Source organism: Cydia fagiglandana, chromosome 27 (genome assembly GCF_963556715.1).
Source record: "Cydia fagiglandana chromosome 27, ilCydFagi1.1, whole genome shotgun sequence".
NCBI lineage: Eukaryota > Metazoa > Arthropoda > Insecta > Lepidoptera > Tortricidae > Cydia > Cydia fagiglandana.
In genome coordinates, this window is record NC_085958.1 from 533,817 (window position 1) to 552,679 (window position 18,863).

Here is an 18,863-nt window from a genome sequence, read left to right on the forward strand (position 1 = left end):
CCCCCCCGAAAAGTTCAGAATATATTTTTATTTATCACATCTCTAATATTTTTCTTGTATAAGGGTTATTTTATGTACTTTTAGTCGTTTTATTTTCTTGAACCCCCCCCCCCCCCCCCCGATACTAAAACCTGACTAACTACGCCCGTGCAACGTTCACTTAGGTACAAGAAGTACAGACATTGACTGAACTATCATGACAAATACGAACGTTTCCGAGAAAATTCGATGGAAAACAATTATGCAGTACACCTGTGTTTATCAGACTGCGGCAAAATGCGCTGGATATTGTATGTCTTATATATCAGACTACGGCAGTTAAAAGGTTAATAAAGAAAATCTTTAAATTACCGACTTCATAACGTATTGCCACGTTTTACGGGTTCCATACCTAAAGAGTAAAAACCGGGCAAGTGCGAGTCGGACTCGCGCACGAAGGGTTCCGTACCATAATGCAAAACAAAAAACAAAAAAAACAACGGTCACCCATCCAAGTACTGACCACTCCCGACGTTGCCCCATTTAAATCTTTATTTTATTCTGTTTTTAGTATTTGTTGTTATAGCGGCAACAGAAATACATCATCTGTGAAAATTTCAACTGTCTAGCTATCACGGTTCGTGAGATACAGCCTGGTGACAGACGGACGGACGGACGGACAGCGAAGTCTTAGTAATAGGGTCCCGTTTTACCGTTTGGTTACGGAACCCTAAAAAACGGGACGTCCGATCCGTTTAACTGTGTCTCGGTTATAAATAAATACTATAAATAAATACCATAAATAAATGCTGGCGACACCGTAGGTTAGGTTTTTTAGTGTTCCGTACAAAACTTTGTTCACGGAACACTAATGGGATCACTTCGGTCTTGATTATATGTATTTTTTAATGTGTTTTGTATTGTATTTATATATTCATATTATAAATGACCCAGCCTCAGAAGGAAAATAAATAAAGATATATTTACTAATTAATAAAATATATACGAAAACAAAATCTAATAATCTTTATAAACTATTCTAAAATAAAATAAAACTAATCTAAACTAAATCTAAAAAAGGCCCCTGTGGCCAGGTCCCCAAGATGCTGGCTGCGTTACCCCGCTGAACTGCCAGACTAAAGTGTTGAGCGAGGTAACTGCCAGCTCTCGGGTCCCCAGTTGCGTCCCTGAGTCTCTTAGAATAGTTTGTATTTAGTTTAATTTTAAGTTATTTTTATTTATTGTTTTTTGACTTGTTTTTGTACCATATATATGAATAAAATAATCTTTATAATAACAAAACAGAGAACGTACCTCGAAAGCAGACGAAAGGCAAAAGACAGACAGTCTGGCAGACTGATATCATCGTAATATAATATGTGTTGTATAATCTAATACGCGCTTTCATTTTGTTACATTTAATTTAACTTGCAATGTTTGTATGAATGTCCGGGCATAGAGAAATTAGTAATATTAGCCCTTAAATGCATGTTTTTTTCTTTTTGCCCGAAATTCATATGTGCATCACATAATTGTTTGTATCACAATATTTATGTAAATATGTAATTTTCAGTAATATATAAATGAATTTTTTTACTACCATTAGAAAGGTACACTATTTGTGATATACCTATGATACAGTTTTTAAATATAAAATAATTACATACCCCAAAAAATCGTTCATAATCACATACTAAAAATTATCAACTTGTGGATTTTTCCAAGTTTGCCGACTTTTCGTCTTAAAACGAATGTAATTTTTATAAATTAAAAATATTGTGTAAATTTAACCCTTAGATCATCACCCTATTACTTGACGTTTGGTATAAAGGTGATTTCAAGAACGTAAGCCTTTTTATTTTAAAACTGTGAGCTGTCTAATGCTTTGTAGACATTTGGCAACACTATGCATTTAAGGGTTAGAGTGCTCACTCCAGTCATCAGTTTCTTACTAAGTAAATAATAAGTTGTAGAGGAGGTATGGTAAACTGTATTATTAATAAGTTTAAAACTCGCTTAAAATGTACACTTATGAAGCTTAAATTTTATAATAATAAGTTTTCGCAAGGCTCGCTTAAAACTTATTAGGCTAATAACTGGCCAGTGGCCACCTTATAGGCTTATCCTAAAAATGAATTGTATTCACCTATAAACATAATTCGTTTTAGTATCAGTATGGCGGCTAGTTATTGAAGGGTGGCCAGTTATTGACACCCTAGGATAGTATTTATCAAAAATCATCATAAAAAAGCAACACTCCTAACTGTATACCGGTGGACCTTATTAAAAAAACCGGGCAAGTGCGAGTCGGACTCGCGCACGAAGGGTTCCGTACCATAATGCAAAAAAAAAAGCAAAAAAAAAACGGTCACCCATCCAAGTAATGACCACGCCCGACGTTGCTTAACTTTGGTCAAAAATCACGTTTGTTGTATGGGAGCCCCATTTAAATCTTTATTTTATTCTGTTTTTAGTATTTGTTGTTATAGCGGCAACAGAAATACATCATCTGTGAAAATTTCAACTGTCTAGCTATCACGGTTCGTGAGATACAGCCTGGTGACAGACAGACGGACGGACGGACGGACAGCGAAGTCTTAGTAATAGGGTCCCGTTTTACCCTTTGGGTACCTACGGAACCCTAAAAAAGCATATGGTCCACCGATGTACAATTAACAGTGTTAGCAATGGTACCACGCAGACGAAGTTGCGGGCAAAAGCTAGTATTATGATGTAAGTTGATACAGGGCAGTGAGAGCCAGATGGCGCCCGACTCGCGCGTCGATAAACTATATTTTGGCTGGAACACGATACTCTCTGATGGCATGTTTTTGTTTATTTGGGGCATTATCTATGAGAAGGGACCTTATTGCCGATGGCGCTTACGCCGGACAGCGTCGCGCGGCATTGTATTTATATCGGAGCATGGTTCATAATGGCGTAAACACCATCGACAGTAAGGTCAATTTTCATCGATCACGTCACAAATTCACAATTGTGATTACAATGTAGGTATTTTATTTTTATGCTGTTTTTTAAATTAAATCAAATCAAAAATCATTTTTTATCGGGCAACGAAGACCCTTATAAATACAGGGTCATTTTTGGACCGTTAGCCATATTGTGCGTGCGTGCGTGTGTGTGTGTGTGTGTGTGTGTGTGTGTGTGCGTGCGTGTGTAGGTGTGTGCGTGTCACCTGGCGCGGTCGCGGGCGGGGCAGACGGCGGGCGCGGGCGCGGGCAGCGGGGAGGGCGGCGCGCGCCGCTCGGGCTCCGGCGCCGCTGCGGGGACATTCAACATTAGCGAGCTACCCCGTTACATTGGTTTAATCCTTTACCAGGCTAAGGGGTATATATTTCCCACATACAGGCTAAGGGATATATATTTCCCACAAACGGCACTTACAACATTTGTTCTTCTACTTTCGATGAGTAAGACTGACATTAGACTGTCGTTTTTGAACTGCCAGCCTGGTAAAGGGTTAACACGCTCACTACACCACAATCAATACAAAGTGTACAAGTACATTCAGCCACGATTAAAAAATTATGTAAAAATATCTTAAACGGCTATTAAATTAACCAAATTAAATATTTTTAATACCTAATAATCGTCGGTATTTTAAACGTAAACTCCTTTATACCTAACTTAACTATCAACAGAGTATTTTATTTATAACTCCCTAAAAAGTCATAACTCCCTAGTGAGTTATAGATTTTTTACACAACCCATAACTCCCGTAGGAACAATATAGGCCTTTGTCCTTCAGTACACTTGCATGGAATAAGGTATTTTTCGATGAAGTGATGAAATAGTTATTTACGACTACGCACTTGTAAGTGCGGAAAACAGGAAATCGAAACGAGTGGAGAATTACCTATTCGCACATGTATCGTACAGCGTTTTACAGTACATATTGGCCCTTTGAACTTTTGACATCGCATGAAAAGTGCTATTTTACGCACTAGCGCGGGAAAGTAGGACCATATGTACTGTAAATAAACTTACGTGTGTGCGCTTCGGGTTTGCCCTTCGGCGAGTGCGACGTGTGCGTGTTGCTGGTGGTGCTGTTGCGGGGCAACAGTGGCGGCACCCGCTCCTGCATCTGTCACAAACAACATTCACGTAAGTATTCAGTTTATTTAGTACCCTTAAATTGTCAACGGGACACAAGAGGTAATTTACCCTGGGTCGTCCCATTCGTTTTTTGTCAAGTTCTTATAGTTCGTTTTTTTTAGCATTAGAAAGAACTTGAAAGAAGGTAAGCGATCTTGACATGTCTTTTAATTGAAAAACGCTTTTTAAAAATCTTTATGAAAGCAGAAGAATATAAATGATCGTATTAGATTCATAATTGTTACATATTTGCCGTAACTTATTTTTAAAATGTGTTTTACAATTAAAAGACACGTTAAAATTGTTTCCCTTATTTCTAATGCTAAAAAACGAACTATAAATTAGTCCCATTCTACATTCGTCACGTTCGTCGGTGGTCTTTGTCATCTTTGGCCATGTGTGCCCTTTTTCTTATTCCGGCTCATTTCGGTATTGGTCATCATTTTCTTTGGGCACGTTCGATGTTAACGACGACAAAAACTAATGGAAGGTTTTTTTAATGAACCCTTTACGAGGCCACGCCACTTGCACCATCCCACTATTCCCACTAACCCGGGGTTAAACCGTTAACCCAGTGTACCAGTAAATTGTAAGTTACTGGTAATGTTTAATCGGTTAACTCCGGGTTAGTGGGAAGGTGCAAGTACCTTTAGTATGTCTGCGGCCTTCGTTGTGTAACATATTATTGCAGGTGACTGTACATGGTGCAAGTGGTTCTAAATAATATATGTGGGATATATATTTCCCACATACGGCACTTCAAACATGTGTTCTATTTTCGATGAGGAAGATTGACATACAACTTTATTTTTGAAATGTTAGTCAGGTAAAGGCACAGACAAGACATCCTCCAGAGTGAGCATAGTAGCGCTATCCCCTCTGCCACAAATATACGGTAGTTTTACTCCATTTTCGAGTCAAAGTGTCTTTGTGTGACGTCCGTGTCTTTGAACGGACCAATCACGGCACGGAACTCGCTCACCTCGTCCCCCGTACCCCAGTATTTTTGGCAGCATCGGTTTCATGAAATGATTGTACTAAACTCCATTCCTAGTCTATGGGCAAAGAAAATAGATAGTATAGAGGGGTCCTGTCATAGTAAATTTTGTAGTCTCTGTAAATGAAATGAAATGAAACGGTGTCGTCACGCCATCTAGCCGAGCATAGGCCAAAGGTGTGTGCGCCATTTATGCGAGAATGAATATTTCTTGATTTCCGAGGCACGTTTTTTCCTTAACCTTTATCATCTTATACGAAGTTACATATGTCTTTGGTAAAGGATTAAAGTGTAGCAGTAGTTACCAGGTCGGGGTGGAAGATGTTCGCGGAGTCTGCGAGGGATATATATTTCCCACATACGGCACTTCAAACATGTGTTCTATTTTCGATGAGTGAGATTGATATTCCACTGTTATTTTAGAAATGTCAGTCAGGTAAAGGGTTAATGTAGCAGTAGTTACCAGGTCGGGGTGGAAGATGGGTGCGGAGTCTGCGAGGGATATATATTTCCCACATACGGCACTTCAAACATGTGTTCTATTTTCGATGAGTGAGATTGATATTCCACTTTTATTTTAGAAATGTCCCTCAGGTAAAGGGTTAATGTAGCAGTAGTTACCAGGTCGGGGTGGAAGATGGGCGCGGAGTCTGCGAGGGATATATATTTCCCACATACGGCACTTCAAACATGTGTTCTATTTTCGATGAGTGAGATTGATATTCCACTGTTATTTTAGAAATGTCAGTCAGGTAAAGGGTTAATGTAGCAGTAGTTACCAGGTCGGGGTGGAAGATGGGTGCGGAGTCTGCGAGGGATATATATTTCCCACATACGGCACTTCAAACATGTGTTCTATTTTCGATGAGTGAGATTGATATTCCACTTTTATTTTAGAAATGTCCCTCAGGTAAAGGGTTAATGTAGCAGTAGTTACCAGGTCGGGGTGGAAGATGGGCGCGGAGTCTGCGAGGGATATATATTTCCCACATACGGCACTTCAAACATGTGTTCTATTTTCGATGAGTGAGATTGATATTCCACTGTTATTTTAGAAATGTCAGTCAGGTAAAGGGTTAATGTAGCAGTAGTTACCAGGTCGGGGTGGAAGATGGGCGCGGAGTCTGCGAGGGGTCCGCGCGGCGACAGCGCCGGCTTGCCCCCGCCCCCCGGCACGTGCAGCGGCGTCCTGTACAACATAGTAGGGGTGATGACACATCCAAATTGAACTTTCATGAGACATTAATAAACTGTTTAGACGACAACGAGTGCACGAAGTGCAGCCGCCGCGAGCACTGAGGAAGGACCCCCGATGGGCCCGAAACATGTCGCCAATGGCGACTAAAAATTCAAATGAGTGTAACCGTTGTCGTCTCAACAAGATGACACATGTTGAATTTTATAGCATAATCTAGTAAAACAGATAGAAAATAAGCAAATTATCACAATAAATACCCACACAAATTATATAAAACAATATCGGTGGGTATTTTTATTTCATTTCACTCATTCCTTGCTTAGTGTGTGTACAAAAAGTCTCATATTATAGTATTTTATGCAACCGTTGTTTAAGAGAGGTCAAAAAAGGCGAGTGGCGTGAGTAACAATTTGAGGCGAACCCGAAAATTGTTAATAAAGACGCCACGAGTATTTTTTGACTCAGTTAAACAACGTTGCATACAATACTTTTTCTACGACCAAGCACTTACTTTGAAATAAAATTGAAAATTTAACATATGCTCTTTGAATTTAACAAATCTTTTTAATTCAAGAAGTAGCAAAAATGGAGGGTATGGGCGGGAAAAGAATGAATGACTGAATGAAATTAAAAAAAAACATGTCTGTGGTTCACTTATTTGTCAAAGATGACATTTAAAATATGGTTGACAACACTGTATTTCATTCAATATTTTTTAAGTGGTCATTACACGAAGTATCGTAAAATCGCCAAAAACATACTGCGTGTATGCACAAATTCTTTTTTGGGGAATAGACTATAGACTTGTCTTGACAACTATAAGGTAGGGTTTTAAAGTTGTGTGCACGACCCTTTAAATGACAAATAAAAGTACGGGAGTAGAAAAAAGTCATTACATGTCTCAACTCAACCCTGTGAGGGTATTGAAATACACACGCAATTGTCAGGTAAATGACATTTAAAGTTTAATCATTTAAAGGTTGACGGTATTTATTATCCAAAACTCACCTTTCGTGCCTGGGCGAGTGCCGCTCTATCGCCCGCGGTGAGGGCGGCTCGTCGCATCTACTACTCGTCCTATAAAATAAATATTATATTCATACATTTTTTTAAATTTACAAACAAGATACTACTAACAGACAGTGGTACTACTAATCGGAATTAAAAACTAGCTTAACCCTTTACCAGGCTAAGGGATATATATTTCCCACATACGGCACTTCAAACATGCGTTCTATTTTCGATGAGTAAGACTGACATTCTATTGTAATTTCTGAAATGTCAGCCTGTTAAAGGGTTAAATCTAAAATAGGCCCTCGAGGCATTGTACCAAGGACACTGGCGGCATTTCCTCGCTGTGTCGCAATGCTGATACGTTATGCGAGGTAGCCGCCAGCTCTTCGGTCACCAGTTACGTCAACCAGACGCTTCGCAATTTCTGCGAACAACTTATGCGCGCTGGGACCCCATGGACCTAGACTTTCAACTCCGAGGCTTTTAACAAATATAACTAAATTAGTTCTAGGAGAACACCGGAGGAGTTGTAAATGCGTTGCCGGCATTTAAGGCACGCTCTAGTAGGCTTATATTTTTAAATATCAAAATGACTTACTTCGCCTTGTCGAACAGAGCTAGCCCCTTGTCAAACAGGCTGAGTTGGCTGAACGTGTTGCTGGCCGACCGCTCCAGTCTCGGCGACACTAGAGAGTTCCTGCCGTCGTCCCACCGTGATCCTAAAAATAATATACATAGTTAATTTTGTTTGCATTTGAAAGAACTTGAAAGAAGGTAAGCGATCCTGACATGTCTTTTAATTGAAAAACGCTTTTTTAACTATTACTAATGAAAACAGAAGAATATAAATGATCGTATTAGATTCATAATTGTAACATATTTTTTAATACAGTTGCTCAAAAAGTGCTACTTTACGTAGCTGTTTAGCGTGCGGAAAGTTGGTTATCTCGAACTAGTGCTTTTTACTTTTCCAATTTTTTTAAATTTATACTTGTTCCAATTCACGACTACTTATTGATGAGTGTTAATATTAGTTTCCTTTAAACGTCGTAATCAGCATAAAAACCTACCGTTAATGTAAGAATACGAAAAATATTACATATTTCATATTTAATTACTTACCTCTTCATCATTATAACACGTTTATTTTTTAATATTCAATATTGAAAATTCCGTTCTTAATAAGTTGACTGAATGGAACGGAATAGCTGCCAAACGCCCATAGATATACATAATATACTTAAAGACGACGTCTAACCGAGCTGTCACTGTTACCACTTTTGTTTAGTGTACGATTAACAATGTTTTTCTTATTTTTTCGCAACTGTATTAAAAAACGTCGTTCGATACACGTGCGGAAATGTCATTCTTCACTCGTCCCGAGTCTTGCCACTCGCCTGCGGCTCGTGGCAAGATATCTCGGTACTCGTGAAGTAATGACATACCTTCCGCACTAGCATCGAAATGTACTATGCCGTAACTTATTTTTTTTTTCAATTAAAAGACACGTCGAGATTGTTTACCTTATTTCTAATGGCAAAAAAATGAACTATAGCAGTAGTAATCTCTTTATTGTACAAAAAGACATATTAAAAATATCATAAAATTAGTAAGTACAAAGGCGAACTCATCTTCTTTGTTTTAAAGTTCAAAATCTGGTGGGAAATATATTCCCTCTTCCTTATGAAAGCTTAAAGTTATAGTCCGCTTTTTTTCATATTAGAAATTGTATAACCTTACAAGTAGTAGGGTAATTCGCCAGTATCTGGCCACTTTTAGTAACTAGCCAGCCCAAACCAAAAATTAATATTCACCTATAAATATAAGTAGTATAACGTGTACTGTAACTACTAAGTAGTATAACGTGGCCATTTATTGAAAGCTGGGCAGTTATTGAAACCTTATACTAAAATGAATTCTGTTTATAAGTGAATAGAATTCATTTTTAGTTTAGGGTGGCCAGTTACTAAAAGTGGCCAGTTACTGGCGAATTACCCTAGTTTTGAGTCTAAAATTAAATCTGAGTAACTATCTGCACTGAATTATAATGTCGTTTACATATTATTGTACCGCAATATTATATATCATAGGAAACCTAGCATTTAGCAAGAAAAAGTTATCTACCACTACTTTTGAGGTTAGAAAAATTCTAATATTGAAAAAAGGGGTACAATATAAGGGGTAAATAATAAGGGTTACCTCTGTGTTCGGAGAGCGAGAGAGACGACACGGACGCACCGTCCCACGTGCTGACGCTGCTCGTCGGCGACAGCTGGGACACACCTGGCAAATATCATTCATTAGATTTGCCGACCGGTCTGGCCTAGTGGGTATAGTGACCCTGCCTATGAAGCCGATGGTCCCGGGTTCGAATCCTGATAAGGGCATTTATTTGTATGATGATAGGTACAGATATTTGTTCCAGAGTTATGGTTGTTTTCTAAGTATTTATATATTATATATATCGTTGTCTCGTACCCACAACACAAGCTTTCTTGAGCTTACCGTGGGGCTTAGTCAATTTGTGTACAAAAGGTCCTATAATATTTATTTATTAGAACACGAGGACACCAATGTGGCTCGCCATCTAAAAAGGGCTTTTTCTTCCCTGCTAGGAGAGATCAAAGTGACACATTTCTTCCCTACTAGGAGGAATAAGAGACATTTTTCTGTAATATAAGCGATGCCAACGCACCACGTGGTGAAAATCTCATTCAATTTGGCAGTTGTTTACCTTTTGTAAGGGTGTCAGAATTTATGTTAATTTGAATCCTGTCACTTTGAAATAAAGTTTAAAATCATGTGGGAAATATATTCCCTCCACCTTAACTATCAAAGCAATAAGTGCCACACCCACTAGGACGGCGCTACAGTCAGGCACGGAACGACGGACTAAGTACTGAGCTATGGGGTAAAAACCGGACGCATGCCTAATAAAACGGAATGCAATTTTATTTCCGTCAGACGGTGACCCGCCCTCACAAGATGGGCTCCCGCAAAAAGCGACAATAGAAGTCTTATTGTTAAGAGTGGCCAATGACCATAGCAGTCACTGTATTTTTTTTTTAATAGCCTAGTTTGTGTCCCACTGCTGGGCAAAGGCCACCCCTTTCTTCCGCCACTCATCACGGTTTGGTGCATGTTCCCACCAGTCGCTGCAAAAAGCGTCAAAGTCATCCCGCCATCTCTTTTTTGGTCTACCTCTGCCCCGGCTAATCTGCGGTGTCCATTCAGTAGCCACTTTGGCTCACCGATCTGGGTGCATAGGGCAGACGAGTCACTGTATGTTCAGCGAAAATGAATATTTTCGTGTAAATCTTGGAATGAACTTACTCAGCGTGTCGTCGTTGTTGTTGTGCGTGTCGTTGTCGCGCGGCGCGTGTTGTCGCCGCGACACTTTCACCGGTTTGAGTGACAACTCCGGGTATTTACGGGGCTGGAACAAAATGGTACATTACTACAAAACAAGGCTCGGAAACCGGTTATATTTCCATACCGTTATCGTGCACTTGGAGCAAAACCTTTTGATTTTAGTTTCGCTCGAAAAACTGGTTTTTAGGAGAACGTTATCTTAAAATTCTTGTCATATTAACCGGTTAAGAAACAATAAAAACCGATTTCTTCCTATGTCGGTGTCAATGCTTATGCGGCACACCGCCAGCCGGGCGTATCGTCGCTTGTCGAATAAACCGGTTTATTTAGGTTACAAGAAAGTTCTTAAAACATTCGCAAAGTCGGAGAAAAACCGAAATAATCCGGTATATAAACCGGTTCCGAGCCTTGCTACAAAAGCCCAGAAATAAGACCATCATGCATAAAGACTATAAAAATCATAACTTTTCCTTTTTTGATATAAACAGATAAAATTAATTACTCACAAACTTAGGCATCTGTTTGACAGGCGGCCTAGGTTCTATCTCCAAGCTCTTCGCGTACAGGTAATTGGTCACTTCATTCTCATCTAGACCGGGGAACGGGTCTAGTGCTTCTAGGAATGCCTGGAAACAAATACAGATTCAATATTTAATACACATATAAAGATCGAGATAGAGTTTGACCAAGATAAGTCTGCAACGATTTTGATAACACACACAGTGCAACTGTCGTTTTATGCACACATTTTATGTGCAATATAGCCCCTATGGGCTATTCATAAATTATGTCATTTCAAATTAGGGGGGGGTCTGGACAACGGATGACGGTAGCATGAAGTAGGAGGAAATGGGGTCATTTGAAGCATGATTTTTGGATGATTATAGGGAGGAGGGGGGGTCAAAAATCGATGACGTAATTTATGGACAGCCCCATACATACATAATTTCATAGAAGGTTGATATTTAAAATAACACTTGCACTGCGTATGACTTTTTTTGGTCAACTCTAGCAGGTTCGAATCCCGACTCATACAAATGAGTTAAATATACCCTGAGACCCGATAGCAGCAGATAATAACCCTTTAGAACGCTGACAGTTCAAAAATGACAATCGAATGTCAGAGTTGCTGATCGAAAATAGAACACAGATTGCAAGTGCCGTATGTGGGAAATATATATCCCACATACAGGATGTTTGGTACATCGTTTGCCAAATTAAAACGGCAGATAGGTTGAGTCATTTGCTATCTTCTCATGCCTAGAAAAACTAAATTGGCCATGGTTTTTTTACTACTACGCAAGTAAAAATTTGAAATTTACGAAATACTGGCATAGAAGTGAAAAAAAATGTGCGCCAAATCAAAAATTTCTAGGCCTGAGAAGATAGGAGATGACTAAATTTGGCAAACGATGTACCAAACACCCTGTATATCCCTTAGAACCACTTGCACCATTCACTAACCATGATTACCAGTGCAATTTTACAGTGGGTTAACGATTTAACCGGTTAATCCCGGGTTAGTGAGTAAGTAAGGGGTCGTCCATTAATTACATCACACGTTTAGGGGGTGGGAGGGGGTCAAGAAAATGTGACATGTTGTGACATGGGGGAGGAGGGAGTCACAAACATTGTGACGTCATTTTAACTTTTTCACTATTCATCAGTAACCGAAAAATAATTTATATTTTCTTATTCGCTGTACATTTAAATAATGAGGTTTTGGAAGTAGGTAATTTTCGTACCTACCAAATTGGTTTTGTGTTATAAAATTACTAATATTTCTTTGCAAAATGTGACCAAGTGTGACAAGGAGGGGGGAGGAGGGGTCAAAAAACCTCGAAATTCGTGTGATATAATTAATGGATAACCCCTAAGTAAGAATACGATAAAATGAGTTTTTAGTACCCACCCTAGTTTTAGGCTCCACCGTGAGGCAGTAAGGTTGGTTCTGGTATTGCTGGATCTCGCCGGTGATCTCGGCCACTTTTCTCCGTTTCGAGAAGTTTATTAGTTTGTTGTCCGAATCGGGTAGGAAATCTGAAACAAAGGGTATTTATTAGTGAAATAAAACTCCAAATAAAGGACCAAAGAAAGGAGGAAGGAGAATAACAGGGTGGCCAAAAAATAAGTGCATTCCCGTTGCCGGGGAAGTTTTGGGATTATACTGAGCAACTTTTACTATGAGATCAACCCCGAAATCACGAAAAAAAAAATTTGGCTGTTTCATACATTTTGACTGGTCCATTTTCAAGGGAGGGTAATTCTTTTTGCCTATGAAAGGCACGCAGGGTGGGTTGATGCCTCCCAACTTTTCTTTGTAACCAACCTACATGCTCGAAGAGAGGCCTATGCTCAGTAATGGGCGATAAAAGCCAGACATGATGATGATGAACGTACATGCTAAACTCAGCAACTAGGTATCCAAACTTGCCAGCTGGCAATTTTTTAAATACATTTGGGGCATTATCTATGAAAAAGGAGCTTATTGTCGAAGGCGCTTACGCCGCACAGCGTCGCGCGACATTCTATTTATATCGGAGCATCGTTAATAATGGCGTATGCGCCATCGACAATAAGGTCCCTTTTCATAGATAACGTCACATTTTGGCAACATTCTAATTCCTTTTTTTGTGAAGTCAGGGAGACTTACCTCAGTTCCCCTCCTCAATGTCAGTATATTCGTAAGATACATGCCAAAAAATGGCACGCAGGGTGGCTTGATGCTTCTCAACTTTTCTTTGTAACCAACTTACATGCTCGAAGAGAGGCCTATGCTCAGCAGTGGGCGATAAAAGCCTGATATGATGATGATAATGATGAACTTCCATGGTAAACTTAGCAACTAGGTAGCCAAAAATGCCAATTGGCAACTTTTAAAATACATTTTAACAACTTTTCCAATTCCACTTTCTCGGGAAGTCAGGGGGACATCCTCTAGACGGAGTTTAGAGCAATTATCTCATGAAACCGATGCTGCCAAAAATACCGGGGTGCGGGGGACGAGGTGAGCGAGTCCCGTGCCGTGATTGGTCCGTTCGAAGACACGGACGTCACACAAAGACTACCGTATATTTGTGGCAGAGGGGCGCTACTATGCTCAGTCTGGAGGATGTCTTGTCTGTGGGGGGACTTACCTCTGTTCCCCTCCTCAATGTGCAGGATATTCGTGAGGTACATGCCAAAAAATGGCACGCAGGGCGGGTTGATGCTTCTCAACCTTTCATTATAACCAATGGACAGGACAGGACATGCTAACCTTAGCAACTTTTGAAATAATCCAGTATCCAAACTTGCCATTTGAAAACTTTTTAAATATATTTTAGCAACTTTTGTAGTCCACTTTCTTGTGAAGTTACTTACCTCTGTTCCCCTCCGCGATGTGCAGTATATTCGTGAGGTACATGCCAAAGAACGGCACGCAGGGCGGGTTGATGCTTCTCAACCTTTCATTATAACCAATGTACAGGACGGGACATGCTAAACTTAGCAACTTTTGAAATAATCCAGTATACAAACTGGCCAATTGGCAACTTTTTAAATATATTTTAGCAACTTTTGTAGTCCACTTTCTTATGATTCTTATGAAGTTACTTACCTCTGTTCCCCTCCTCGATGTGCAGTATATTCGTGAGGTACATGCCGAAGAACGGCACGCATGGCGGGTTGATGCTTCTCAACCTTTCATTGTAACCAATGGACAGGACTGTACATGCTAAACTTAGCAACTTTTGAAATAAACCAGTACCCAAACTTGCTAATTGGCAACTTTTTAAATACAATTTAGCAACTTTTGTAGTCCACTTTCTTGTGAAGTCAGGGGGACTTACCTCTGTTCCCCTCTTCAATGTGCAGTATATTCGTGAGGTACATGCCAAAGAACGGCACGCAGGGCGGGTTGATGCTTCTCAACCTTTCTTGGTACCGCCGGAAATGGTCTGAGTTCAGTTCTCGGAACTCTTCGAGGTGTCGGAGTAACCGGGGCGGGACCATCTGTGGACAAAGTATAATTTACATAAATCTAATACCTTTAAACGAGCAATTCTTCTTTATTTATATATATATTTCAGGGATCTCCGAAAGGGCTCTAACTATTTCGAGGAAATTTGCTATGTGGGGGTTTCAAGTTTGAAGTTTCTTTATTTGGATAAATAACAAAAAAACGTTTCGGGGGCGATAAATCGATCTAGCTACTAGCTAGGTCTTATCTTTGGGAAAACGCGCATTTTTGAGTTTGTACATGTTTTCCGAGCAAAGATCGGTGTCCCAGATATTAAGGCATAATAAGGGTGTCAGAAATTATGCAAAATTGAACCTTATCACTTTGAAACAACGTACAAAATCATGTGGGAAATATATTCCCTCTGGCTTATAAAGCCTTAGTAGGCCGCGGCCGCGGCGACACATAGGACGCCATGAAAGTTGTTGAGGCCCCTCAACGCGCAGCCGAGCTCCAAGAGCCGCTGTATACTATACTGTAATGTAACTCACCTGGAACGTGACTCTGAGCCGGTGAACGGACGTGGAGCCAGCGGCCGCGGCGACACATAGGACGCCATTAAAGTTGTTGAGGTCCCTCAACGCGCAGCCGAGCTTCAAGAGCCGCTGTATACACCGTGTTTTTTTTTATTTCCGTTAATTTCAAGGGTGCATTCCTGAGCTTAAATTAAGTAACTTTCTCAATGAAACCGATATTCTAATTAACTCCATTTCGGAGATAATCAATAATTTATTTTTTTCCTATAAGGCCTCTACAAGCGTGTACACTTGCCTTAGGGCCGATTTACTTATTGATTAGTGTTTAGAATGAATTCATACATTTGCTACTAAACTTAAGTTCTATCTAGGTCGATCGATGTTCGAAATGACATTGTTATGTCACAGATTTCAATTGTTTGGTTGAGTTAAATCTAATGCCCGTGTTACAACAACGCTATATGCTACATTTAATTACTTTTTAAACTTAGTTTTTTTTTAAAGCAATGAAAAAATTTTTTTTCAAAATTAATTATGCCATTTAGTTCTCTTCAACGTACTTAACCATACCCCGAAGTTAACGGAAATAAAAAAAAAACACTGTGTACTATACAGTAACGCACCTGGAACGTGGTCCTGAGCCGGTGAACGGACGCGGAGCCAGATGCCGCGGCGACACATAGGACGCCATTAAAGTTGTTGAGGTCTCTCAACGCGCAGCCGAGCTCCAAGAGCCCCTGTATACTATATTGTAACTCACCTGGAACGTGGCTCTGAGCCGGTGAACGGACGCGGAGCCAGCGGCCGCGGCGACTCACAGGACGCCATTAAAGTTGTTGAGGTCTCTCAACGCGCAGCCGAGCTCCAAGAGCCCCTGTATACTATACTGTAACTCACCTGGAACGTGGCCCTGAGCCGGTGAACGGACGCGGAGCCAGCGGCCGCGGCGACACACAGGACGCCATTAAAGTTGTTGAGGTCTCTCAACGCGCAGCCGAGTTCTAAGAACCGGCAGACGACGCCAACTCGCTCCTCTAGGTTTTCGCTTTCGACTATCCATTTCTCCATCCACCGTGTGAACTGCGAATAAAATAAAAAGTATATACGTGGGGCTTAGTCAATTAGTGTAATAATGGCCTATAAATAAAATAAATATTATAGGACATTCTTACACAGATTGACTAAGTCCCACAGTAAGCCCAACAAGGCTTGTGTTGACGGTACTCAGACAACGATATGTCGCATACCTTCTATTATTAAAATGACGGCTGCGTTTGATGGAATGTCAAGTATTGAAATAGTCTATGCTTGAGCGAGTTTGGCTGCGATACAGTGACTTTTATTTGGATGACCCGAACAGCTGTTTTAATGGATTGGTTCCTGGCTGATTCTGATGACAGCCCAAATGGGCTGACATCCTGAGTGGAACAGGTCAGATTTGAATTGGAAAAGTGTCGACTCTTAACTGTCCATCCGTGGACCTTAGGCCTGTTGTTATAAGGTTTACGAACGGTCAGTTAACAGCGTGGCCGATGGTACTTACATTTGTCGTATGTTTGATAATTTTCAATAGATTTGGACTCGTTTTTTCTTTGTCTTTCTTCGTCCACACCGCCCCCACTAGCTCCGAAGGTTTTACCTGAAAAATAAATACAGAATTAATGGAAGCCAATTGTGTAGATACGAATAAATAAGTTTTTGCCAAAAAATTAATTTTTGGTACAACCTTTTATCGCTGACTGTACTTTTCTTACGACAGACAACTAATACTCATCGAGACAATTCTAAAACCCCTAGCACAATTAGGTTGCGTTGTTTCATCATAGAGTTCCTATGGCCACCTCCTGTCTCCATCATCAGACCAGCTCGATGATACCATAATATTGCATTGTCATCCGATTTATACATGCATGCAAAATTTCAGCTCAATCGGAAATCGAGAAGTGGATCAAATTTAACTTGCAAGATTTGATTACAGACCGACAATGGGACAGGAGAAACTAAATAAAAGCTTGTAAAAAGATTTATTTCTGACCAAAAGCGATCCATATTTTGTTAGTAAGAGAATAGGGAAGGTGGTGAAAACTAATTGTAAGTAGTTTGCGTTGTTCTACATTTCGTATATATTCCATGTTTCGGTTCCGCAATATTAGATTGTTAACCATGGCATGAAAGGCACTAATTTCTGCCGAGGTAGTTTAATGGTAACATTCAGGTTTAAAGTTTAAAGTACCACTACACATAAGAGGTTCCCTCCGTCCACGCCAACGGCCGCTATTCCTGGTCCCGCACGCCACGATAAATCTGAGCAACTCGCCTCTGTATGTGGCCTTGAACCACATCAACAATATTCTGCTCTTTAACCCAACACTGGACTTGTTCTCGCAGTCAGAGTCGAGATTTCTGGCCACAGCCGCTCGCTATTTGGAGTCAATTAACACTCCTACCACAATACAGTATTAGATTACTTTTTACTTGTACAGACATTGAGACCACCATGCAGGCTAACAGGGTAAGGAAGGTTCTCTCCAACAACTCAACCATAACCTTGGGATCCCTACGTAAGCCTGACAACTCTCTCACCAACACACCGGAGGAGGCGGAACGGGTCCTAGTGCAAACACACTTCCCGGACTGCGTGATATCGCACCCAGTAAGTTGGGAGGAGGAGGAGACCGCTCCGTCGGAGGACGAGTGGCAGCAGACACATGAGGTAATCAGCCCGCAGCGCACGCAGTGGGCCATAAACAGTTTTGACTCCTTCAAATCTCCAGGAATGGACGGGATCTTCCCTGCGCTACTCAAATGGGGCGGGAGGCATCTCACTTTGAAGCTGACCACCGTTCTGCGCGCCTGTCTGGCTCACAGGTACGTGCCGAAGCGGTGGAGAGAGGTCAAAGTCATCTTCATACCGAAACCAGGTAAAAGCGATTACTCGGATCCCAAATCCTTCAGGCCCATCAGCCTGACCTCCTTCATGCTTAAAACCTTGGAGAGGTTGTGCGATAGGCATCTGAGGGAGAGGGTGCTGAGTAACGTGCCCCTGCATCCCAACCAACATGCCTATAGCCCTGGCAAGTCTACAGAATCGGCGCTTCATGCAGTGGTAAGCAAAATTGAAGTAGCGATTAAAAACAGGTCCATGTGCTTAGGAACCTTTATAGACATAGAAGGAGCCTTCGACAGGACTAGGTTCAGCAGCATTGCAGCAGCACTGGTAAGACACGGTGCGAATGCAGTTATGACCAAATGGATAAACAACATGTTGAGCCAGAGGGTCATAAAACTTGGGACAGGCGAGACACAGCAGGCATTAGTGGCGAAGGGATGCCCCCAAGGGGGAGTTCTATCGCCACTCCTATGGAACCTAGTGGTGAACGACCTCATAACAACATTAAACAACAATCACTACTACACAATCGGCTATGCTGACGACATAGTGATACTAACGAGCGGCAACCACTCAGGTACGGTATGCGATGTCACCCGCTCTGCACTAGCCATCGTGGAGCGCTGGTGCGTTAACAACGAACTCACAGTCAATCCCCGCAAGACGGAGCTGGTAATGTTCACCAACAAACGCAATTTGGGAAACTACCACCTTCCCAAACTGTTCAATACAGAACTCCAACTATCTTCAGAGGTAAAGTATCTAGGGGTAGTGCTTGACAACAAACTGAATTGGAGTAATCACCTAAATGGCAAAATTGA

The 18,863-nt window shown here is 40.8% G+C and overlaps 2 protein-coding genes and 1 long non-coding RNA gene across 3 annotated transcripts in view; all 3 read right to left on the bottom strand.

Annotated features, from left to right (window-relative positions):
* The window catches only part of LOC134678038 (fasciclin-3-like), a 341,696-nt gene that overhangs the window by 308,150 nt on the left and 14,683 nt on the right, over nucleotides 1-18,863 (bottom strand). The gene's annotated exons all lie outside the window — the stretch shown is intronic.
* LOC134677834 (uncharacterized) lies at nucleotides 3,202-6,267 on the bottom strand. Its single transcript, XR_010100108.1, has 3 exons — nucleotides 6,188-6,267; nucleotides 3,988-4,084; nucleotides 3,202-3,260 (listed from the first exon to the last, which is right to left on the bottom strand). It is a non-coding gene; the product is annotated as an uncharacterized LOC134677834 (long non-coding RNA).
* Nucleotides 7,295-18,863, bottom strand: part of LOC134678039 (protein son of sevenless) — a 36,203-nt gene continuing 24,634 nt past the window's right edge. The window contains exons 20-28 of the mRNA XM_063536479.1: nucleotides 16,696-16,791; nucleotides 16,050-16,232; nucleotides 14,507-14,669; nucleotides 12,589-12,716; nucleotides 11,183-11,302; nucleotides 10,638-10,740; nucleotides 9,504-9,587; nucleotides 7,903-8,023; nucleotides 7,295-7,367 (exon numbers count right to left, since the gene is read on the bottom strand). Of these exons, the coding sequence (XP_063392549.1) occupies nucleotides 7,295-7,367; nucleotides 7,903-8,023; nucleotides 9,504-9,587; nucleotides 10,638-10,740; nucleotides 11,183-11,302; nucleotides 12,589-12,716; nucleotides 14,507-14,669; nucleotides 16,050-16,232; nucleotides 16,696-16,791 (1,071 nt within the window). The remainder of the gene's footprint in view (nucleotides 7,368-7,902; nucleotides 8,024-9,503; nucleotides 9,588-10,637; nucleotides 10,741-11,182; nucleotides 11,303-12,588; nucleotides 12,717-14,506; nucleotides 14,670-16,049; nucleotides 16,233-16,695; nucleotides 16,792-18,863) is intronic.